Below are 25,136 nucleotides of genomic sequence, written 5' to 3' on the forward strand. Positions count from 1 at the left end.
CACCAATCCTCCCTCAATACACAAGACAACGAGAGCAACTAATTGAAACGCTCATTCGGGAGCCTCCTCAAGGGTCACTTGGGTGGGCTGAGAGCGCGCCACTTGGTGCACTCTCAACCGCCGCCACGTGTCACGCTCTGGGCGCTCCCTCCGATTTTGTTTTCTAATTTTTCCGCTCGCGTTTTCACCTTTTTAGATGTTATTTTTGGTTTTTTTTCGGCTTTTCGGTTTTTCCCTGGTCTTTCTTAACTTTTCGACAAAAAATTCGAAAATCAAAATTTACACGAAACAACATGTTTTTTCTTTCTTCCACGAGAGGCGCGGTTTTCCATTCACGAGAGGCACGGTTTTGGTTCCACGAGAGGCGTGGCCATGCTTCTCAGAAACCAAAAAAAACACTTTTTTTTCTCCCGCGAGATGCACATTTTTGCTTTCACGAGAGACACGGTTTTCCTTCCGCGAGAGGCACGGCCGTGCCTCTAGGAAATGAAAAATAAAAGTGTTTTCTCTTTGCTTTTTTTCGTGAGAGGCACAATTTTGCTCCCATGAGAGGCACGAACTTGCTTCTGCGAGAGGCAAAAAAATGCGTTTTTGTTGCTTCCGTGAGAGGCACTTTTTTGCTTTCGCGAGAGACACAGTTTTGCTTCCGCGAGAGGCACGGCCGTGCCTCTAGGAAATAAAAAATAATATGTTTTCTCGTTTTTTTCCTTCCGTGAGAGGCACGGTTTTGCACCTGCGAGAGGCACAGATTCATTTCTGTGATAGGCGAAAAAACACGTTTTTTTCTTTTCACGAGAAGCATGGTTTTGCTTCCACGAGAGGCACAGATGTGCTTCTATGAGAGACACGGACGCGCCTCTCGGAAAACGGCTTTAGGAAAGAAAAAGCCATGCTCCCCGTGTGGATTTTTCATAAAAAAAACATCAAAACCTGTCAAACACCGGATCTAGTTTCGAAAATCTCCACGCGAGGAATCGAACGGTGAAAACGGTTCGAGATTTGGACTCACGGTTTAAGAGATAACACATTTCAAATAAATGGATCTACAAAAAATTTGAAAACTCCCCAGTTGTGGCAAGTTGCGCACATGCAGCGCGCCATTTGTTGCCATCTGGGAAGGTGTGAGTGATCTTTCAAAGGAGTACTTCTGAATTAGTGATTTCCCTGCACTATTCGATGCCAACATGAGAAGCGCTTACCCCAAAAAACAGAAGCACTTTTTCGCGTTTTCGCTTATTTGTGAGGCCGAACAACCTAGTGCTTAATAAATGGCCGGCCATGTCCTGTTCTGCATTTTTTTAATTAATTGTATATATATATTTTTTTGAATGGAAAACTATTCTATCTCAAAAAAAAGAATGGAAAACTATTTACTTCAATTTTCAAAAACATTCATATCACATTCGGGAAAAATATTTCTTCGGTGTGAAAATAATATTGGTGAAACTTTTAGAAAATGCTGATACCATTAAAAAGATGTTAGCGAGTTTGAAACAAATGTTCGCGGCATTTTTTCAAATACACTAAATGTTAAAAACAATGTCAATACAATGTAAAACAAATGTTCGCTCAATGTAGAAAAAATGTTTCGTACCACTAAAAAAAATGCTTGTGTCATTTAAAACAATGTAAAAAAAAACAATGTTTGCTGATGTAGAAAAACTGTTTTGTACCACTCAGAAAAATGTTCCAGACAATTCAAAAAAAGTTCAAACGTTTCAGAAATATGTTCATGCCCTTCAAGAAATTTCTGCAATGTAATAAACACACAATTAAAAATATATATGCTCATGACATTTGAAAAATATCACAAATTGGAAAAATATATTTGTGCTTTTTTTTAAAGGTTGACACAATGTAAAAAATGTCTATGTAATTTTGAAAAGGTTTTGTGCCAAAAAGTTTTCAATGTGTGTATGAAAATGTTTAGGTGATTTGAGGGTCATTATTCAGGGTCCCGTTTAAATCTGAACTCGATTGACCTGGATAGGAGAGTGACTTGTTTTTGAAAAAAGGCAGAGCAGTTTCTGCCTTTTTCATTTCAAAACAGGTATAAAACCTGAGTGACCAATGTCAATTACATGAAGGTAATGTCAGCGCTGCACGGAAAGTGCAACTGGCCATTACCAAGCTGTGCTAAGCTAGAAACAGAGGAGTAGAAGGAGATAAGGGGTACAGGTGAAGGTAGGGTGAGTGACTGATTGCGACGGAATTTTACTCTGGTGAACCTGATCGATGCTCAGCAGCTATCGGCTGTTCCCTCCCCCGCCTGTCATATATGCGGCATTAAAAGGTTTACTGCTCACACCACAGGGAAAACAAAGCTACTGCACCGTGGGACAACAAGATAACCGTTTTTTGAGTGAACATTTTTGTTGAGTAACTGATAATATACGAATAACAAGATAAAATGACTCCACAAAGATGCAGTTGCACTGTCAGTTGCATGGACTGACAAACAACAAGATAAAAGTGACCATTCAACATTGGCAGGATGAGTTCTGCCAGTTAATATGTCAACATTGGATAGTAACAAATTAAGCAAGTCTCAACAGAAGTGGCACGTGGGTGAGAATTGCATTGCCATTCGGCAGGACAGTAGTTGGCAGCTCCATGCTGAACTCGTACACTGGCAGGCGCAATATAGACTTGGATCTTGCCTTGATGCAGAAGATGGATTGGAATCTTAATGCACAAACGGTTGCAGTTCTTTTAGATAATGGAAGGATGACATTCCCGGTCTCTGCACCTGAAGGTGCACACGAGCAGTTATTACAAATTCTCACAAGTTGGCAAAGGAAACAAAAGCAGAAACATCAAGCATACAACACCAAGAATTCAATACCTGTTTCGGTACTTTTACCATAATGAGATACTCCGTGATGCAACAGTCATGGTAGTGGTATTGGTACAGAGGCAGGCACAGTGTAGATGCCAAGAGCCTGTTTCCTCTGTGTCAAAAGATCTTCTGTGTTTTTGGAGAGAACAGATGAAAGAGGCTTCAAAGGAACCCCGTAGCGGTCACGAATGACAGCAGCGAAAAGCATGCTGCTCTCGAGCTCGGCCATCGTCTTTGAAGCCTTCAGTAACGTGCCAACGATATTGTGCTTATCAATCACTTGGATGTTTCGATCATGCTTCATGAATTCTGTAACCATCTGGCAGGTAAGCTTCTGTATCGCCAGGCATGTTGGGGTGGCGTACATGTTTTCCTCCACCATCTTCTTGAGCCTCACCACAAAATCTTCCAGTGTATCCGATGGTGTCTGCGAAAGCAAGATTCCTGCAAGATTAATACTGGTGTTCGCACATATGGTCACGACGAGTGATAACAGTGCTGCATGCATCATCCTGTCCTTGATGTGGCACTTTAAAGTGGAAGCCTCATCTTGTTGTACAGGAAGCAATTGCCTGAGTGCCTGCAACCATACGCATACATATTATTTTATTTTATAAAAAGTTAAGTGAGTGGATTTTGTACTTGCAAGGGCGAACGCTTGAGTTTAGGGCTACCTAATTACATATTTAAAACATTCTGAAAAAATGAAATGCATCGTGTTGTAAGTTGTAACTGGTCAAATACACCCTACACAAAAAAGGCAATTGTTCTACTTATTTTTTGAACAGCATAACAGCAACCTCTTGTCTTTCTTGTACATGACAAACATGATCATATTTGTTCATGAAATTTTGTAGGTGCTCGTGTTATAACAAGATGCAAGTCTACATTTTCTCTGAGAATTATTTTAAGACTCATAATTAGATAAACTAGGAAAACTTGTGGCATGCAGTAGGTAATTTCCGGCATACCTTCCGTAAGGTTGGCAATTTGACGTAGTTGCTCAAATGCTTCAAGATGACTGCTGAGCTAATACGAGAGCCAATGCTGATATCTATTTCCACTGTCTCTGTTGCACTTATTTTGCATTCAGTGGTCTTAATATTGCAGTCGAGCAATTCAGTAAGACGATGGATGTCATCATCGCATACTGTGAAGCTCTTGATAGCCTCTGGATGATTGGACAACATTTCCAATACGAAACCAGCATATTCTTTAAGCTGGCTTACAGTTTTCTTAGCTTTTTTCATCACGTTCTTCTCATGTTTCAAATAATCTTCCAACCAATCTGTTGAAAGAAATATGTGCAGTGCCCTCTCAATAAGTTTTCCTGCAGACGCACTTTCTGGATGATGCAATACTAATCGTGTAAGAGCGTCTAAAGCTCCCGTCAGTAGCCATATGATGCTGCTGTTACTCTTCATGTCGATGTCCAGAACGGCCTCCAGGTTTCTGACCACATGACTAGCATTTGCAATTAGACTTCGCATCTCTTGGCCTGTGCTTCCTGGCGAACCCATGAGCCGGGTCACCACTTTGAGTGATACGTCTACTACCTTGGTCCATGCAACACTACTCTTGATATCTTCTACAAATTCATTGGAGCTGAGAGGCGCAACTATTTTTGAAAGAAGACCCTTGGTGCTGTATATCATTGTGCAGTTATGTCCATCATGAGCTAGGTTATGCAGAATTCTCAAGCCTGGCAAAACCAGATCCTTAGTTCCTTGCCCAGCTTCAAATGGTAAATGGGTAGCATCAAAGAGGGAGGATACACATTCCAATGCTCCTGGAAAATGAGCAAGGTTGAGGTCAGCAGCGAGATGCTCCACAATCGTCGCTGCAAGCCATCTCGTCTCTTGCTCGGCTGGGCTTATCCAAGCAAGGGTTCCGATCAGCTTCTGAATTCTTTGTTTCGGTGATCTGATCAACAGCCGTCTTATCTGTAACGGTATATCACGATCAATCAGCATGGTTAGTATCCGTACTCCAGCTGCATAGTCATTCGAACATTGGGAATCCAGCAAGTCAGCACCATATGTGATCAAATTCCAGCTCCTTATGGAAGCGGGGTCATTTAGACCCATGTGCATGGTTTTACGCGAGTATCCAAGAAGTACATTGAGGCTGAAACCATGGCGTTGGCTTAAAATATCATTTAACCATCGCTCAGCAATGACTCCACCCATTGTACACAATAAGAATATTGCGCCCTGAGCAAAGGATACGCCGTAGAATAAGTTCAGCGCCGGCTTCAGATTTGCTTTACTTGCATCTCCGTCGGCGATGCCGTAGTCTTGCTTTGCTAGACGAAGCCCAGACAGGCCAGAACAAATAATTGGTCCACCCACGCCGAAGTACATAGCTGGGGAAAATATCACGATCAGAGTGATATCTATTATTTTTAATTTGAGTATATGTATTTGTCTCTTCAGCCATTGTCTGATAGGCAACTGGGTACGTTCATCATGATGCTTGTCTCCCCAGGATACAATGTTACGTAGAAGAGAGTGAAACCAAACCCCAAAGAACAAAAACCGATCTTCTCCCATTGCGTCGAATAGCCTGTTGTTTGTTCCAGTCAAAGCAGGACACGATGTCAACAAGATAATTAAGAATGTCTTCAAACAGAAACAAGATGTCCAATTTCGGGTAGGCCTTATCGAAGTTACATCTATTTTAGAAAAGCGATAGATGGGCCAATGTTAACTGCCTGGAATTTCATGCGCCATAAGCTACTTTTGGTTTTTTTTGGTTCATTCGCAAAAAAAAAGAGCTACTTTTGGTTACTCTTTATGACGACAAAGAGATCTTATTTTTGGCAAAGGACGTTCGCCATTAGCTCTATGTATAAAGTCCGGGCACATTATGGCTATTTGACATCTGAGCACGGGCACATTATGGCTATTTGTTTGAAGTAAATAAAACAGATTTTTACGGCTTGAAAAATTCAAAATTTTGTTTGCGAGCACGTATAACTTGCCAAAATTTCAGCAATATACGTGCTTGCATTTGAAAGGTACAAAAAATACAAAATACATGCAAATTAGGGGCTTGTTTTTTGTCGTAGATTTTTTGTCTTTTTGGTGCAGCACATAGTACAACGTATTATTGAACGAAATTTCACAGGTACTTATAGACCACATGCATGCATATTCATGTAAAGAAGTCTTCTTTTTTTCAAATCTTTTAAGCACCTTTTTTAGCAGTTTAAAATAACGTGCTCTGCTGCCCCGTTTTACAGACCCCAGAGTGTTACAGCATACATGGCGGGGGGCAGACCAGATGAATGAAAGATATACAAGACCCTAATTCGACAAATCAGGAACTATCAAAGAGGCGAACTTTAGGTCACACGCTTAACATGCATGTACAGTAAGAAGAGAGCTGGATACCAAGCACTCACCCGGCAGCCTGCACGAACGCGATGATGGTCAGATAGTGGAAATCTATGCTCCTCAGATCCGAGACGAAGCCGCCAAGAAGGACGACGGTTGCCCACAAAAGCACCAGAGCACTCTGGCCTTTCAGGCCAATACAAATGTACGCAAAGACGACTGCATACTTGTTAATGATCCTCACTTCTGGCCGCCGTCGAAGCTCCTCCTCCTCCGAGAGAGCGCCAAGCCACTCTCCTCCCATGCCTTGGACCTTCAATGCGGTTTCCAAATGCTCCGCCGTACTCCAGTAGACAAATTCCTCCGTGGTATGGTAATGGTGGTGGTCTGCTGGAGCGGCACGGCAGTTTCCTCCGTGTGGTATGATAATGGTGGTGGTCTGGTGGAGCGGCGGTTTTCTGGTTTCTCCTCGGTTTGCTAGAGCTCGTCTGGCTCGCCTGTAGTTCAAGAGGGAGCTGTGAGGGGGATGGTATCATCAATGCGGGGAAGATGTATACTACTGGTGCTTCTACGCGTCGAGTCTCCTGTAGTTCAAGCAATAATGGTGGTGGTGCGCTCGGTGCATGAGTCCGTCCGGTGGTGGAGCTCGTGTGGCTTGCCCGGTAGCTCAAGATCGAAGATCGAGGGAGTAGCGAGGGAGAAGGGGTATCATCAATGCGGGGAAGATATTGGTGCACCCAATCCTATGCGTGGTACAGGAGTTATTATCTTCTCCTCCGGGTCAAGTCGTGCCTGCACGCACGAGGTCACAGCCTCACAGGCACTTATTGATGCACACTGCCATTGCCTGCACGAGTACATGTGAAGATAAAGGGTAAGGACAAAACTCTGCAAATCACAGTACGTAGGATTTATGAGCTGCAGTAGACCTCACCTTGTTTTTTTATTTTCGGGTGATTGAAGCAAGAAGACCTCGGCAAGTCAGCATGCCTGAAAATGAGCTTTGGTGGCCTGGCTCCAGGGAGCTCAAAGATGCTTCCTGGTCGGGGTATTAGTTATTCTAACCAACTATTTCTAAAAAAAAAGTTATTCAAAACTACTTCATTCGTCCTATAATAGAAAAGCGTTTTTGACCCTACATTATATTTGTCAGGGCTCCATCTTTAATGTGTTGTAGGTGCTTGTAAGAAAAAAAATAGTTTCTCAAATAACTTTAGTTAAGTATGTGACTTGAAACAATAAAGTTTGTTATCGCAAATTTACGCTAAAATAGAATCAACTGGAAAAAGCGTATTTGTCAAGTGCATTTCGTAGGGCACTGGGCAAACAAAGCCTTCGCCGAGTGTTAAGAAAAAAAACACTCAGCAAAAAAAGAAAAACTCTGAGGAAAATTCTTTGTCGAGTGTTATACTTGGCAAACAAAAAACATTAGCCACATGGGGGTCTTTGCCGAGTGCCGCCCACAAAACACTCGGCAAAAGGAGGTCTTTGCCGAGTGTCACACTAGACAAAAGGAGGTCTTCGACGCGATGCATTGTTTTAGCTGTCGATGTTGCATACCACCTCAAATGAAGATGATCCAAAAATTAAAATTGTTTATTTTGACAAAAATAGTAGAAGGGGAGCCTTGGCGCAGTGGTAAAAGTTGTTGCCTTGTGACCATAGGTCACGGGTTCAAGTCCTGGAAACAGCCTCTTCGGAAATGTAGAAAAAGTCTACATACAATAGACCAAAAGTGGTTGGGCTCTTTCCCGGACCCTACGCAAGCGGGGCTATATGCACTGGGCTACTTTTTTTTATTTTGACAAAAATAATAATATTCATATTGAGCACATTTTCATTTCAGGCCATCTTAATAACACTTTCTGTCATGCCAAAACATGATGAGTAATACCTGGACTCTGCATAAACAGGATGCACAAAGCCGAACACCAGAAGTCTGACAATAAGAAATATAACAAAAACAACAACTGTTGAGTCTTATAGAGTGGCTGCTCCAACGGCGTACCCTTGAACAGTGGTTGGTGCTCCGGTCGTCGTAGCATAGACCACGCACGAAGTGAGTGAGTACAATGAAAAATAACCCGCGGAGGAGAAGCATTTTTGTCATTAAAAATCAAATCATTTCTACATAGCCCTAGCGACCAGAGTAAGGCATACCCTCCCATCCTTAGAAGCGTTTCGAACCTATTTGGAATACTGTCCAACCAATGACCAAATATATTGGCAACACTTGTGAGCGGATATAAATTTGACACTATTTGGATGACTGGCCATGTAGAATGTGTAAACTTGCTTTGATAAAAGAGTTGTTTGAGCACAAAAGCAACATTTCTTACTCCCTGGCCAGTTGCGTCGTGCAATGTCGCCTTTGGTTAGCACAAGTCTCCTACGAAGATACCACATGAAGATTATAACTTTTAGTGGAATTTTCGACTTTCAAATTTTCTTTTTATTACTCACTGGTGCTTCAGAATGTGTGAGCGCATGGTACATAGAGTCTACACTGAAAGACCTTGATGCAGTAAGGTTCCAGGAAAACACATCTCGACCTTGTGTCAGGTTAATCGAATCTAGCAGGGATGAAACATTATACCATGACATAAGTCGGGGCCAATTAAATTCCACCTGAACGAATTATCCAGAGGGGAATGAACTGAGCACCCGAGCAATAGTAATATTCTTATCATGATGAGTAACACCCGGAATCTGCATAAATAGAATGCACACAACCAAACACCAGAAGTCCGACAATAGGAAATATAACAAAAACGACAACCATAGAGTCTTATAGACCGGCTGATCCAACTGCGTACACACCTTCTTGAACAACGGTTGGTGCTCCGGTTGTCGTAGCATAGACCACGTACAAATTGAGTGCGTACAATGGAAAATAACCCACAGAGGAGAAGCATTATTGTCATTAAAAAACAAATCATTTCTACATAACCCTAGTGACCAGAGTAACGCATACCCTCCCACCCTTAGAAGCGTTTTAAACCTATTTAGAATACTGTCCAACCAATGACCAAATATATTGGCAACACTTGTGGGCGGATATAAATTTGACACTATTTGGATAACTAGCCATGTAGAGTGTGCAAACTTACATTGAAAAAAGAGGTGTTTGATTGTCTTGTCATAAGCACAAAAGCAACATTTCTTACCCCCTGGTCAGTTGTGTCGTGCAAGGTTGCCTTTGGTTAGCACAAGTCTCCTACGAAGATACCACATGAAAATCTTAACTTTTAGTGGAATTTTCGACTTCCAAATTTTCGCTTCATCCCATTAGCTATTTTCTGAAAATAAGCCGTGTTATTATCCCCTTTAATAAGCCACCTCTCACTGGTCATTTTGAACCAATGGAGTTCCTCATCAGCATATAGCCCATGGAGCTTGGCTTGAACTTTACTTTCTATAAATAATATTCCACGGTCAAATAAGTGAGGTCTTCTAGGCTCTCGAGGACCAACAGATCAGTTTGAAGCTTTTTTTAGAATGAAGGCTCAAGAAGAGCCCGGGTTTGAATTAACAAAGCCATCAACCGGCCAGCATTACAAGATCACCAACTTACAAGGAAAGCAAATAGAAACAAGCGGCTGATACAAGGAGCAAAGTGAAACACACTCAAAGGCAGCAACGATAGCAAGCAGAGGAACGCCATGCTGCAGCCATCATCCTACAGGACGACCTACACCAACATGACTAACTACGGACTTGAGAGGATGCACCACCGCGCAAGCTTCATGATCGTAGCCAAACTCGAAGACAGCAATGGACCGAAGCTCCTCTAGAACCGCCGCTGCAAAGGGCCGGCATCTGCCCTCTCATCTTGGCTCGAAGGATGCTGCACCGGCAGCCGGCAGCTCGGTTCACCCTAGAACCCAGAAGGAAGACATCCAAGTTGCGCATGGAGAAGGAACTAGGAGCAGACCTGCAAGCTCAGAGCACACCACTCCGAGAACCGTCATCATCCTCGGTTAAGCCACACCGAAGGGCAAGAGCTGTCGGCCACAGTCGCAGCAACAAGGGTAAAAGCGATGAGCCACTGAAGAAAAGGCATTGAAGCGCAGAGCCAAGCCGCCACCCGCCTCCATCACACCCACAACCCGACTCTCTCACCGCCCCTGCGATCCCCGGACTGCGCCTCCAAGAAGGAACACGACACAGATGTGTCGTCGCCGCCCGAATCAGGGGACCTAGGATTTCACCTAGCAAGGGACAGAATGAGGGGGGCAAGGATCCACACCACAGCCTCCAAGGAGGGGAACGACGCCCAGGGCGTCGCCTACGATGTGGCTGCGCCGGCCAGGGGTTTCCCCTGGATCTAACCCCGGTCGACGAGATCCGCGCTGCCGGCGCTCGGGAAGAACGGCCTAAGCCACTGGGACCCGGATCCAGCGATGGAAGGAGCATATCGGGGCGGAGAGGATGGGATGCATCTGGCGGCGACAATGGCACGGGGGAGGCCGCACACCAGCAACCGGGGACCAACGCCTTCTCGTCCCCCTCAAGACCGAGGGAGGTGCCTCACCAGCTCCGACAGGAATGGCCCGCCGCCAGGGCCACCCCGCGCTCTCCGCCCGGCGGCCGCCGCCCCGGATGCCGAGGCCCTCCACGGTACATGGAGCCACCGGATCCCCCGCCACCACCTTCATCGGTGTCGAGCGCACGCCGGCGTACACCTCCGGCAACGGCGGAGGGGAAGGAGGGGGGAGGGGGTGCGGCGGCGGCGGTTAGGGTTTCCCCCGAGTCGCCTCGAAGGAGATGACGCGGGGGCGTGGGGGGCCTGGTTTTGGATCAGTTTGAAGCTCATGCCTTCTTTTTCTATTATGGACAAAATATTGGACCCCCATCCTTTAAAGTATTTCTTAAATTGCATGAGTTTAATATTCAACACATCGATTACATCCTCACTACTAACATGTTTAATCCAAATGCTCTCTACAGACGGGAGGGACTGGTCATTCTTTAACCAGGCAATGTCAAACCTAAAGTCTCATTTAGCAGGAGCCGTTTTACTCGAAATACCACAATCAAGGATCAGGGGATTGTGGTCAGACGATAGTTCTGTAACCAGCTTTCTAACATATACTAGGGGGAAAGAAATCTTCCGAAGAAGAGGATATCAAAACCCTATCAAGCTTCTCCAAGGTAGGGTTGTCACTAGTAGAAAAAGGCCCATTTGTCCCGGTTCGTAAGGCCCATTTGTCCCTGTTCGGGAACCGGGACTAAAGGGTCGGTACTAAAGCCCTATACCTTTAGTCCCGGTTCTTATACCAACCGGGACAAATGGGGCTCCACGTGACCGCTGCGGCTTGCCCTGGCAGGGGGGGGGGCTTTTGTCCCGGTTGGTAGCACCAACCGGGACCAATAAGCTACCACGCATCAGCAGTTCAGGGGCTAGGGTTTTTGTTTCTTTTTTCTGAAGGGGGGGGGGGTTGGGGGGTTTTGTAGGGTTAATTTAGGTGTTTCATATATTGTGTTAGCTAGCTAATAGAGAGAAGTGTCCTCTCTTATCTCCGTGCTTAGTCGATGCTACGTACTATACGTATAGAGAGGACTCGACACGCTAGCTAGTAAGCAAATGAAGGAAACCATTAAGTACAGAAGATCGTCATGAACATATGCATATAGAGAGAAGTGATATCGACCTTTCCTTCTCCGAGAGATTGGTCGAACAACAAGTTTTCGTATATCTATCCGACGCCACTGGCTACATATATACAATATAAGGTGTCTTACAATCCCCTAATGTCTGAACTCAACTTCCACATGGTATTCTCCGGCTTTATTGATGACGTGATCAAGAAAGAATCCCGCCAATTCCTCTTGAATTGCTTTCATGCGATCTTGTGGTAGGAGTTCATCCCGCATCTGCCACGTCTAATTTGAAGAAGGGGGTCAATACATATATATGAATGAAACTCAACACAAATGATGGTAATAAAATGAAATTGTGAACATTATTGCTTACGCACTTCTATTGTCTTTTAGAGTAGCCCCGCTTATTTTTGGCCGTCGCGTTGTAGATGAATTCGCAAACGTAGTATCCACAGTAATTATTCCTGGGTTCCTGCCACAAGCACTTTACGAGAAATAGAGGTTAATCAAACTGATAATGGAGCATTATAAATGGCATTGATGAAAGTAGCTAGAATCAACGGGAGATGCGCGGAACTAGCTAGCTAGTAGTACTTACTTTCGGGTATGTAAATCGTAGCTCCCCCGGCAGTCCCGGAGCTTGTGCGGTGAATACTTTCCAAACCCTGCGAGACAAAGAAAACAATTACTTGATATCAGGAAATAAAAAAAGTTGTCGATATGGTGCGATAATGATCGATTGAACTTACTTCTGGAGCATTTTAGTCATGTCCACATATTCCTCGGGATCTTTTCGTCTCGAGTCTAAGACGGTCACTAGTCCCTGCTCAAGCTTAATCTCTAGGAGAATATAGTGGAAGCTGCGCACACATGCATAACTCATCAATTACATTACTATAACCTCGAGTAATAAGGGAAATCGAATATGCACAAGACAGTAACACTCACTTGAAGTTGTAAGGAAAGAGTATTTTATCTTTGTTTTGATTTATTAGCAATGATTTGAGCAAGTTGGCCTCGATTTTTTTGGCATGAAATTTAACCGTACATTCATCTATGAAACTTGTGTTAATGAACCCAATATCATAGATTTTTGCTTTTCTGCATTCGACGATCTTCAATCTGCATAATATAGTGAGGATAATTATATATACATGCAATGAAAGAGCTAAGCTATATATAGAGACTTAATGACAGAAGTAGTACTTACATACTGTAGCAAGTGACCGTTAATTTATCGAGGGCCTTTTGATTGAAAAACTGGAAGAACTCCTCAAATGGAACAGACAACAGATCAATTCCAACGAGGTCATGCTCCTCTTTAACTCTCAGCGTCAAAGTATCCTTCCCCCAGACTCTCCGCAGGTTTTCATGTACCAATCATGGAATCTTCGCATCACTGTTGTTAGAGGAGGACTTCCATCTTTGACGAGAGGCTTCCCGTACTGGTATTTGTGTTCGTCCACCTCCATTGTATCATAATGTGCATCGTGGGCAGGTAATCTCCAAGATTGGTACCGGGCAAAATCCCCGGATGATTAGCGACGATATCGCTAGACACGTTGAGCGGGGGGCACGATTGGTTCGCTTGTTCGCCGAGCTGGGATTTTTTTTCCCAGCTCGTCGTTCTGCTAACCTTCGATCACTGCAAGTACTTCCCGACCGCTCCGCTTTGATATATGACCTTTCAATAATGCACTCATAGTTGGTTTTCGGCGGAGACGGTGGTGGTCTCGTCAGGGCATCGTAGTGCGCTTTGCTTTCACCGCATCTATCTTCTCCTCCGGAGGTGGATGTTTCTTAGATCTTTGCGTTTCAAAGAAGTCCTTCACATAGGCTTGACAGATCTCCTCGTTTTCCTCCGCGGTCATCTCGTATGGTAACTTCTCTACAGGCTTGAGAGATGGACCGAATCTGTATTGCCTCCCGACTCTGGCTGTACTGCTAGACGCCGGAGCAGATGGAGCGGTTGTGGCTGTCTTCTTTCCTTGCTTACGAGGCAGAGAAGAAGGACTACGATACGTCGGAGCAGCCGGAGCGGCGGCAACTCTCTTCCGCCCTTGCTGACGAGGTGGAGGAGGAGGCGAGCTGCTCGGACGCGCCGGCGCAGGCTGAGAAGGAGGCAGAGTGCCGCCACGCGCCGGAGAAGGAGGCGGAGTGCCCTGATCACTCGCCGGAGGAGGAGGCGGAGGAGGAGGTGGAGTGCCCTGACTCGCCGGAGGAGGAGGAGGAGGAGGAGGCGGAGGCGTCCAGTTAGGAAGGTTGATGAACTCCTTCCGCCATAGGCATGGAGTCTTCAGAGCAGAACCCAGCCGAGTCTCCCCTTCACCGGTAGGGTGGTTAAGCTCGAGCTCCTCAAATCCCTCCGTTATTTCATCCACCATCACCCTAGCATATCCTTCTGGAATCGGCCGGCAGTGAAAAGTTGCGCCGGGTTCAGGAGGTGCAACAGAGCCGACAGCCGCCTTGACTTTGAATTGCTGCCATTGCGTCATAAGGTGGCAATGTTGAGACTCCGTAATAGCATCCACGGGGTAGCTAGCAAGAGCCGTGAAGACAGGCTCCTGAAGCAGCTCGGTGGAAGCCACGTTGCTTCTCCGCTGAGATGGCGGGGTAGCTTCGGGGGTAGCTTTGGCAGGTCGCTTGCTGTGAACTGCTTCTCGTTCCTCTAGCGCTTGTACCCTTTCTTGCAGCTTCTGCAGTTGGGTCAGCTCCATTTTCCTCTTCCTCTCCCGGCCTTTGTAACCGCCTGCGTCGGGAAATCCAGCCTTCCACGAAACGGAGCTTGGCGTGCCTCGTGTCCGTCCAGGGTGCTCAGGATTCCCGAGGGCCTGTGTGAGCTTGTCGTTCTCTTTGTCGGGAACGAATGTCCCTTCCTGCGCTGCGGTGATATACTCCTGAAGCCTCGTGACGGGTATTCTCAGTTGCTCGTTCGTCCAAACGCAATTCCCTATTTCAGGGTCCAACGATCCCCCAACCCTGAAGAACCAAGTCCTTGAACGGTCTGGCCAGTGCAATGTCTCTGGTTCGACCCCTTTATCAAGAAGGTCATTCTCAGCCTTGTCCCACAACGGCTGGGCTCTGAGGTAGCCACCTGACCCCGTGCGATGGTGATGCTCCTTCTTTGCAGCATTTTTCTTGTTTGTCGCTGACATCTTCTTACTCTTCTCCGATGTCTTGTGGGCGAGAAATGCGTCCCAGTGATCTCTGATCTTCTCAAATCTGCCGGTGAATTCTGGAGTCTTGTCATTGTCGACAAACGTTCATTTCAGCTCATTCTTCCACCTCCTAAATATATCAGCCATCTTCTTAAGAGCATGAGCCTTGATCAATGGCTCTTTAACTGGCTTCTCCGGATCCTCCTCTAGCGGTAGGGTGAAATTTGCCTTCAGCGCGGTCCAAAGATCAGCTTTCTGCCTATCATTGACATAAGACACCTCAGGGTCTTCCTTCTTAGGCTTATACCATTGGTGGATGCTGATCGGGATCATGTCCCTAACAAGAACCCCGCACTGAGCAGAAAATGCTTCCTTGGTCCGGATGGGTGCAATCGGTTGGCCTTCGCGCGCGATTTCTGTGATCGTGAACCTTTCATCCGAGCGCAACTTTTTCTTCGGGCCTCGTCTCGTTACCGAAGTTTGGCTCGATCCGGAGGGCTAGAAAAGAATAAAGAAGAGAGTTAATATGTGTACATACCAAAACAATTGATGCATCAATTAGCTATAATCAGCACAAGCTTAATTAATATATATACCTGGCTGGACTCCTTTCGGTCACCGGAGCCGTCATCACGGTGTCCTTCCACCGGCATTCGGTCACCAGAGCCATCATAATCATGTCTTTCCTCCTCCATTGTTCGATCACCGTAGCCTGCTTCATCCTCCCCTTCCAGACCATCGGTGTCGTTGAGATATGACAAGACATCACCTCCGGCCGCGATTATGTCCCCCAACACCTGTTCTGCTTCCTCGTCTCGGCCGTGCTCCACAGTTTCTGCAAATATTATAACATGGAAATTATTATACAAACATGACAGATGGATATATTAGTGGCAAACGTAGACTTAGCTAGCTAATCACAACAAGGAATCATATTAGTGGCCACGACGCTTCTCTAGTGTTTGGGGTGGCCTCGGCAATGCTTCAAGGGTTTGGGGTGGCCTCGACGACAACGCTCTTTTAACTTGGTAAATTTGGGTGGCCTCGGCAGCGCTTCTATGGTTTGGGCCGGACCGCCTCTCTCATGGTTGTCCGATGTCCAGACCGACAAGGGATTCAACAAAATGGCGCCATTCTGGATGTGCAGAAAATGGTCCATATTTTTCCTGATCTCATCTACCCTTCTATATGTCAAGTTGTCTAGTTTCAAAGAATTCAAGAAAACCATGACTTCATCATTAGCTGGAAATGACAGGCGCATAAAAATTGGATCAACTTGTGGACATATATATATATATATATATATATATATATATATATATATATATATATATATATATATATATATATATATATATATATAAGATCAGAAAAAAATTGGATCAACTTGTGCACATCCATAATGGGGGCATTCTTGATAAATCTGGACCCTCGACCCTAGACCGCTCGGCACAAGGCAACCTGTCGACCCCTCGGCGATCCTCGACCCTCGACCCTCGATCGCTCGGCGATCCACGACCCGCTACCCTAGTTCCCGACCCTCGACCCCCTCATGTCACGTTTGTATAGTGTCAAAGGATTCAACAAAACCATGTCTTCATCATTAGGCAAAAGTAACAGGCACATGATGGTACGAAGCTCTCCAAAATTATTTTGGAACGGAGTCCCAGATAGGATAATTCACTTTTTGGTACAAAGTTCAGCAAGAGCCTTCCGCATATCGCTATTTGGAAGGCCTTTGCTGAAATTCGTACCAAAAGACGAATTATCCTATCCGAGACTCCCTTCCAAAATAACTTCGGAGAACTTCGTACCATCATGCCCCGGTTACTTCCGGCTAATGATGAAGCCATGGATTTCTTCAATACTTTGACACTAGGCAACCTCTCGACCCCTCGGCGATCCTCGACCCCTCGACCCTCGACCGCTCGGCGATCCACGACTCTCTACCCTAGTTCCCGACCCTCGACCCCCTCATGTCACGTTTGTCTAGTGTCAAAGGATTCAACAAAACCATGTCTTCATCATTAGGCGAAAGTAACAGGCGCATGATGGTACGAAGCTCGTCAAAGTTGTTCTGGAACGGAGTCTCAGATAGGATAATTCACTTTTTGGTACAAAGTTCAGCAAGAGCCTTCCGAATATCGCTATTTGAAAGGCCTTTGCTGAAATTCGTACCAAAAGGCGGATTATCCTATCCGGGACTCCGTTCCAGAACAACTTTGCAGAACTTCGTACCATCATGCCCTGGTTACTTCCGGCTAATGATGAAGCCATGGATTTCTTCAATACTTTGACACTAGGCAACCTCTCGACCCCTCGACCCTCGAACCCTCGGCCCCTCAACGACCCTCGAACCCTCGACCCCTCGACCCAGGAACCCTCGACCCCTCGACCCACGAACCCTCGAACCCTCGACCCTAGAACCCTCGAACCCTCGACCCTCGACCCCTCGACCCCTCGGCCGCTCGACGACCCTCGACCCTCGAACCCTCGACCTTAGAACCCTCGACCCTCGAACCCTCGACCTTAGAACCCTCGAACCCTCGACGACCCTTGACCCTCTACCCTAGTTCCCGACCCTCGACCCCTCGGCGATCCTCGACACCCTCGTTCCCAATAAAAATTGAGAAGAAGAAGAAGAAGAAAAAAAAGAGGAGAAGAAGAAAAAAAAGGAGAAGAAGAAGGAATAAAGGAGAAGAAGAAAAAATAGATTAAAAAAATCTATTTTTCTTCTTCTCCTCTATTCCTTCTTCTTCTCCTATTTTTTTCTTCTTCCTCTTCTTATTTATTTCCCCTCTTCTTCCTCTCCTCGTCTTCTCCTTCTTCTTCTCCTTCTTCCTATACTTATTTTCCTTCTCCTTCTTTTTCTTCTTCTTCCTTCTTCTTTCTTCCTCTTTTTTCCTTTTCCTTATTTTACTTTTTCCTCTCCATTAACCTAAAATGCACTAACCTAAAATGCAACAAACCAAAAATGCACTAAATCGATCAACTAACCTAAAATTAGTGATAAAATACACTAACCTAAAATAGATATCTACTAACAACTTAAATAAAAAATTAATACATATATGAAAAAAACATTTATGAAAACAAACATCATCATATCATCAACATGAACATATCATCAACATCATCATATCATCATCAACATATATATGAAAAAATGCATATATATGAAGAGGAGGGCCGACCGGACCGTAGCGCGGGCGGCGCGGACCGGGGTGGCGACGGCGCGCGGTGGCGCGGTGACGGCGTCGGGGCAGGGGCGGCGCGCGGTGACGGCGTCGGGCGAGGGCGTGGGCGACGGCGAGGGCGCGGGCGACGGCGACGACGGGCGCGGGCAACGGCGACGACGACGGCGGGGGCGGCGGGTGGCGTCGGGGCAGCCTGGCAGCGTCGATGTCGTCGAGGGGTCGTCGGGGGCTAATGCGAGATGAAAACTGAAATTTCCTAAATGCTTTCTTATATACGTAGAGCATTGGTCCCGGTTTGTGGCACCAACCGGGACCAATGCCCCCCTTTAGTCCCGGTTGGTCCCGGTTGGTGGCACCAACTGGGACTAAAGGGCGTGCATTGGTCCCGGTGGATCCCAAGAACCGGGACCAACGCACCCCTTTAGTCCCCGTTGGTGCCACCAACTGGGACAAAAGGCCTTCCGCTGCCCGCGTCGCGGCCAAAAGTTTAGTCCCACCTCGCTAGTTGAGAGAGCTCGAGAGTGGTTTATAAGCGCTGCTGCGCCCACCCTCTTGAGCTCCTCTCAACTGCAGGCTTTCAGGCCTAATCTGTCACTATGTGCCTGTGGGCCTACTGGGCCTTTTGCGGGCCTGAATCCTGGCCCATGGTTGGGTTCCTAGTCGTATTCAGGTCGTGGTGGCCCAGTAGGTGGCACTTTTTTAATTTCTCTTTGTTTTCTTTGTTGCTTTATTTATTTTATTTTGTTTCTACTTACAACAAAATACTTATTGTTGCTATTTTTATTTATTTTATCAAAGTTTATTTATTTTACTTTATTAAAGTTTATTTTGTTTCTACTTATTTATTTTATTTTATTTTGTTTCTACTTATTTTATTAAAGTTTATTTTGTATTATTTTGTTTCTACTTATTTATTAAAGTTTATTTTGTTTGTACTTACTTATTAAATTTTATTTTATTTCTACTTATTTATTTTATTTTTATTTTGCTTTTTTAATTTATTTTATGAAAATTCTTTTTGGTTTTAATGTTTTGAACAGAAAATACTTTGATAATTTTAGTTGCATAAATTTTATATGATTTTAGTTTCAATAATACTAGGGATTCATAAAAGCTTTTTAGTTGATTCCTTTAGCTATTAGAGTTTCATTAAAGTTTTCTAGTTCATTCTTTTTTCTATTAGTACCGGTTCTAAGGCTGGGGCCCCACGAGCATCTTTAGTACCGGTTCGTGGCATGAACCAGTAATAGAGTTTTTTAGTTGATTCTTTCTGTAGTGGTTTTTTAGCCCCACCTCGCCAAGCGAGAGGGACTCACAGCGGTTTATAAGCCCTGATGCAGAGACGATGAAGGAGAGGTGCAATGCTCAACTACACATTGCTTAGCTTCAGGCCTTGAAATGGTGTAGACTGCACGGAGCTATGTGTACTTTCTCAAGGCCTGAAGCTAAGCAACGTGCAGGTGAGCATTGCGCCTCTCTTTTATTTTCAATAACTTATTACAACTCTTTCTGACTTCATTTGTTATTTTTCATGCATTTACTGATTTTTTTGAGCTATAAGACCCTGAAATTGAAAAGAATTTCAAATGAACTCTGAAAGGTTGAAAGTTGGCATGGTATCATCATTTCACCCACATAGCATGTGCTAAAAAAGTTGAGAAGGTTACGGTAAAAACTGGATGCACTTCGTGTACAAAACGGACAATCTCTTTTGAAGTATCAGGGTTTCAGACGAAAACTCATATGTTACAAAGGGATTTCATTTTTTTGAACTTATTTGAACTCCAGACTTTTTCTGTGTTCAAAAAGCACCATTCAAAGCCACATCATCAATTTTCAACCCTTTCTGACTTCATTTGTTATTTTTCATGCATTTACCGAATTTTTTGAGCTATAAGACCCTGAAATTGAAAATCATTTACAATGAACTCTGAAAAGATTGAAAGTTGGCATGGTATCATCATTTCACCCACATAGCATGTGCTAAAAAGTTGAGAGGGTTACGGCAAAAACTGGATGCACTTCGTGTACAAAATGGGCAATCTTTTTTGAGGTATTAGGGTTTCGGACGAAAGCTCGTCTGTTACAAAGGGATTTCATTTTTTTGAACTTATTTGAACTCCAGACTTTTTGTGTGTTCAAAATGCACCATTCAAAGCCACATCATCAATTTTCAACCCTTTCCGACTTCATTTGTTATTTTTCATGCATTTACTGATTTTTTTGAGCTATAAGACCCTGAAATGGAAAAGCATTTCGAGTGAACTCTGGAAAGGTTGAAAGTTGGCATGGTATCATCATTTCACCCACATAGCATGTGCTAAAAAGTTGAGAGGGTTACGACAAAAACTGGATGCACTTCGTGTACAAAACAGACAATCTGTTTCGAGGTATCAGGGTTTCATACGGAAACTCGTCTATTACAACAGGCATTTCATTTCTTCACATGTAACTGCAGTGATATTCTAGATCAAAGGCATCATCATAATAGTTGTGGAGAGAAAGTCTTCACATTTTCTTCGCTTGTGTCCTTTGCTTATTGCGCCGTAACCATGCATATTCTTCATCGCTTAACACGGTGCTTGGGTCAGCCTTGACTTTGAAAGGAGGAATTTCATGAAACTTTTCATAATCTTCAAACATGTCTATCTTGCCCTCCAATCCCACGATGTCTCTTTTTCCTGAAAGAACTATGTGGCGCTTTGGCTCATCGTATGATGTATTCGCTTCCTTATCTTTTCTTTTTCTCGGTTTGGTAGACATGTCCTTCACATAGAAAACCTGCGCCACATCATTGGCTAGGACGAACGGCTCGTCTGTGTACCCAAGATTGTTCAGATCCACTGTTGTCATTCCATACTGTGGGTCTACCTGTACCCCGCCTCCTGACAGATTGACCCATTTGTACTGAAACAAAGGGACCTTAAAATCATGTCCGTAGTCAAGTTCCCATATGTCCAATATGTACCATAATATGTGTCCTTTCCCCTATTGGTTGCTGCATCAAAGTGGACACCGCTGTTTTGGTTGGTGCTCTTTTGATCTTGGGTGATCGTGTAAAATGTATTCCCATTTATCTCGTATCCTTTGTAAGTCAATACAGTCGAAGATGGTCCCCTGGACAACGAGTACAGCTCATCAGAAACAGTGTTGTCACCTCTGAGACGTGTTTCCAACCGACTGCCGAAAGTCCTGATGTGTTCACAAATAATCTAGTGGTCACACTGCTCCGGGTGTTTGGAGCACAGACTGTTCTTGTGTTCATCGACATACGGGGTCACCAAGGTAGAGTTTTGTAGAACTGTGTAGTGTGCTTGAGACAAAGAATGCCCGTCCCTACATATTATTGAGTCCCCTCCAAGCGGGCCTTTTCCAGTCAGTCTCCCCTCATACCGCGATTGAGGGAGACCAATCTTCTTAAGATCAGGAATGAATTCAACACAAAATCCAATGACATCCTTTGTTTCATGGCCCATGGAGATGCTTCCTTCTGGCCTAGCGCAGTTACGGACATATTTCTTTAGGACTCCCATGAACCTCTCAAAGGGGAACATATTGTGTAGAAATACGGGGCTCAGAATGACAATCTCGTCGACTAGATGAACTAGGACGTGCGTCATGATATTGAAGAAGGATGGTGGGAACACCGGCTCGAAACTGACAAGACATTGTGCCACATCACTCCTTAGCCTTGGTAGGATTTCTGGATCGATCACCTTTTGAGAGATTGCATTGAGGAATGCACATAGCTTCACAATGGCTAATCGAACGTTTTCCGGTAGAAGCCCCCTCAATGCAACCGGAAGCAGTTGCGTCATAATCACGTGGCAGTCATGAGACTTTAGGTTATGAAACTTTTTCTCTAGCATATTTATTATTCCCTTTATATTCGACGACAAGCCAGACGGGACCTTCATACTGAGCAGGCATTCAAAGAAGATTTCCTTCTCTTCTTTGGTAAGAGTGTACGTAGCTGGCAGGACCTTCATACTGCTTTGGAGGCATGCCATCTTTTTCATGCAAACGTTGCAGGTCCTCCCGTGCCTCCGGTGTATCTTTTGTCTTCCCATACACGCCCAAGAAGCCTAGCAGGTTCACGCAAAGGTTCTTTGTCACGTGCATCACGTCGATTGAAGAGCGGACCTCTAGGTCTTTCCAGTAGGGTAGGTCCCAAAATATAGATTTCTTCTTCCACATGGGTGCGCGTCCCTCAGCGTCATTCGGAACAGATAGTCCGCCGGGACCCTTTCCAAAGATTACGTGAAAATTATTGACCATAGCAAGTACGTAATCACCGGTACGCATGGCGGGCTTCTTCCGGTGATCTGCCTCGCCTTTGAAACGCTTGCCTTTCTTTCGACATTGATGGTTGGTCGGAACAAATCGACGATGCCCCAGGTACACATTCTTCCTGCATTTGTCCTGGTATATACTTTCGGTGTCAGCTAAATAGTGCGTGCACGCGTGGTATCCCTTGTTTGTTTGTCCTAAAGGGTTACTGAGAGCAGGCCAATCATTGATGGTTACAAACAGCAATGCATGCAGGTTAAATTCCTCCTGTTTGTGCTCATCCCACACACGTACACCATTTCCATTCCACATCTGTAAAAGTTCTTCAACTAATGGCCTTAGGTACACATCAATGTCGTTGTCGGGTTGCTTAGGGCCTTGGATGAGAACTGGCATCATATATAATGAACTTCCGCTTCATGCACATCCAAGGAGGAAGGTTATACATACATAGAGTCACGGGCCAGGTGTTGTGATTGCTGCTCTGCTCCCCGAAAGGATTAATGCCATCCGCGCTTAAACCAAACCATACGTTCCTTGGGTCACCTACAAACTCAGCCCGGTACTTTCTCTCGATTTTTATCCACTGCGACCCGTCAGCGGGTGCTCTCAACTTCCCGTCTTTCTTACGGTCCTCACTGTGCCATTGCATCAACTTGGCATGCTCTTTGTTTCTGAACAGTTGTTTCAACCGTGGTATTATAGGAGCATACCACATCACCTTTGCAGGAACCCTCTTCCTGGGGGATCACCGTCAACATCACCAGGGTCATCTCGTCTGATCTTATACCGCAATGCACCGCATACCGGGCATGCGTTTAAATCCTCGTACGCACCGCGATAGAGGATGTAGTCATTAGGGCATGCATGTATCTTCTGCACCTCCAATCCTAGAGGGCATACGACCTTCTTTGCTGCGTATGTACTGTCGGGCAATTCGTTATCCTTTGGAAGCTTCTTCTTCAATATTTTCAGTAGCTTCTCAAATCCTTTGTCAGGAACAACATTCTCTGCCTTCCACTGCAGCAATTCCAGTACGGTACTGAGCTGTGTGTTGCCATCTTCGCAATTGGGGTACAACCCTTTTTTGTGATCCTCTAACATGCGATCGAACTTCAGCTTCTCCTTTTGACTTTCGCACTGTCTCCTTGCATCAACAATGACCTGGCGGAGATCATCATCGGGCACATCGTCTGGTTCCTCTTGATCTTCAGCTTCCCCCGTTGCAGCATCACCGTATTCAGGAGGCACATAGTTGTCATCGTCCTCTTCTTCTTCGCTGTGTTCCATCATAACCCCTATTTCTCCGTGCTTGGTCCAAACATTATAGTGTGGCATGAAGCCCTTATAAAGTAGGTGGGTGTGAAGGGTTTTCGAGTCAGAGTAAGACTTCGTATTCCCATAGTTAGGGCATGGACAGCACATAAAATCATTCTGCTTGTTTGCCTCAGCCACTTTGAGAAAATTATGCACGCCCTTAATGTACTCAGAGGTGTGTCCGTCACCGTACATCCATTGCCGGTTCATCTGCATGCATTATATATAATTAAGTATGTCAAAAACCATTACAGAACATCATGAATAGATAAGTGACCAAATTAATAGAAGTTCATCATCGCATTAAAACCAAAGTACATACATAGTTCTCATTGAACAACATATAGCTCTCCAGAGCATCTAATTAAACTATACATTGAAACTATGTAGAACATTTCAATGCAACAACAAATGCGATCATAATCGCAACCAAGGTAACAATTGATCCAATGGCATAATGATATCAAGCCTCGGTATGAATGGCATATTTTCTAATCTTTCTAATCTTCAAACGCATTGCGTCCATCTTGATCTTGTGATCATCGACGACATCCGCAACATGCAACTCCAATATTATCTTCTCCTCCTCAAATTTTTGTATGTTTTCCTTCAAGTAATTGTTTTCTTCTTCAACTAAATTTAACCTCTCGACAATAGGGTCGGTTGGAATTTCCGGTTCACATACCTCGTAGATAAATAAAATCTATGTCACGTTGGTCGGCATAATTGTCATAAACAATAAATGAACCAAGTAGTTATAAAAGATAATATATACCACATCCGAATCATAGACACGACGAGGGCCGACGGGGGCGGATACCAAAACCATCGCACTATACAATAACAAGCAATAATAAAAGTAAGAAAAATAGACAAGTATCTATCTAATCATACAAGTAAGAATATTTTGTTTCACAAAGAAGATAAGAACAAGAGGCTCACCACGGTGGTGCCGGCGACGAGATCGGCGCGGGCGATCGACGGTGGTGAAGACGGGGACGTCACGTGAAGGACCGGTAAACCTAGACAAATCTTGAGGAAAATGGAGCTTGGAGGTCGAGCTTCGAGAGGAGAAAGCTTAACTGGTGTGGCTCGGGCATTTCATCGAACACCTCATGTGCATAGGAGGTGAGCTAGAGCACCACAAAGCTCTCCCCTCGCCGGCCAGAAAAACGGAGCAGTGTGGAGTGCCCTGCTCGCCGACGATGGGGTATATATAGGCACCTCATTGGTCCCGGTTCGTGGCTGGAACCGGGACTAAAGGCACCCCTTCTGTCCCGGTTCCAGCCACGAACCGGGACCAATGGTTGTGGGCCAGGAGCGGGCCAGGAGCGAGGACCATTGGTCCCGGTTCGTGCCTGGAACCGGGACAAATAGGCCCAGACGAACCGGG

At 45.0% G+C, this 25,136-nt stretch overlaps 1 protein-coding gene across 1 annotated transcript; it reads right to left on the reverse strand.

Moving 5' to 3' along the window:
* Positions 1–2,438: 2,438 nt before the first annotated feature.
* Positions 2,439–5,746, reverse strand: LOC120973859 (uncharacterized). The gene is made up of 2 exons (XM_040400134.3): positions 3,811–5,746; positions 2,439–3,419 (listed from the first exon to the last, which is right to left on the reverse strand). Exons 1-2 carry the CDS (start codon positions 5,389–5,391, stop codon positions 2,892–2,894), a joined length of 2,109 nt encoding a protein of 702 aa, XP_040256068.2. The 5' UTR covers positions 5,392–5,746; the 3' UTR covers positions 2,439–2,891.
* Between the last annotated feature and the right edge of the window lie 19,390 nt (positions 5,747–25,136).

The sequence above is a fragment of the Aegilops tauschii genome, chromosome 2 (genome assembly GCF_002575655.3).
Source record: "Aegilops tauschii subsp. strangulata cultivar AL8/78 chromosome 2, Aet v6.0, whole genome shotgun sequence".
NCBI classification, from domain to species: Eukaryota; Viridiplantae; Streptophyta; class Magnoliopsida; order Poales; family Poaceae; genus Aegilops; species Aegilops tauschii.

Bases quoted from the DNA above. Each gene is read 5' to 3' on its own strand.
- LOC120973859 (XM_040400134.3), bottom strand. From the start codon at position 5,391: ATGGGAGAAGATCGGTTTTTGTTCTTTGGGGTTTGGTTTCACTCTCTT. The intron at 3,420-3,810 runs GTATGCCGGAAA...GTATGGTTGCAG, and splicing joins AATTGCCAACCTTACGGAAG to GCACTCAGGCAATTGCTTCC.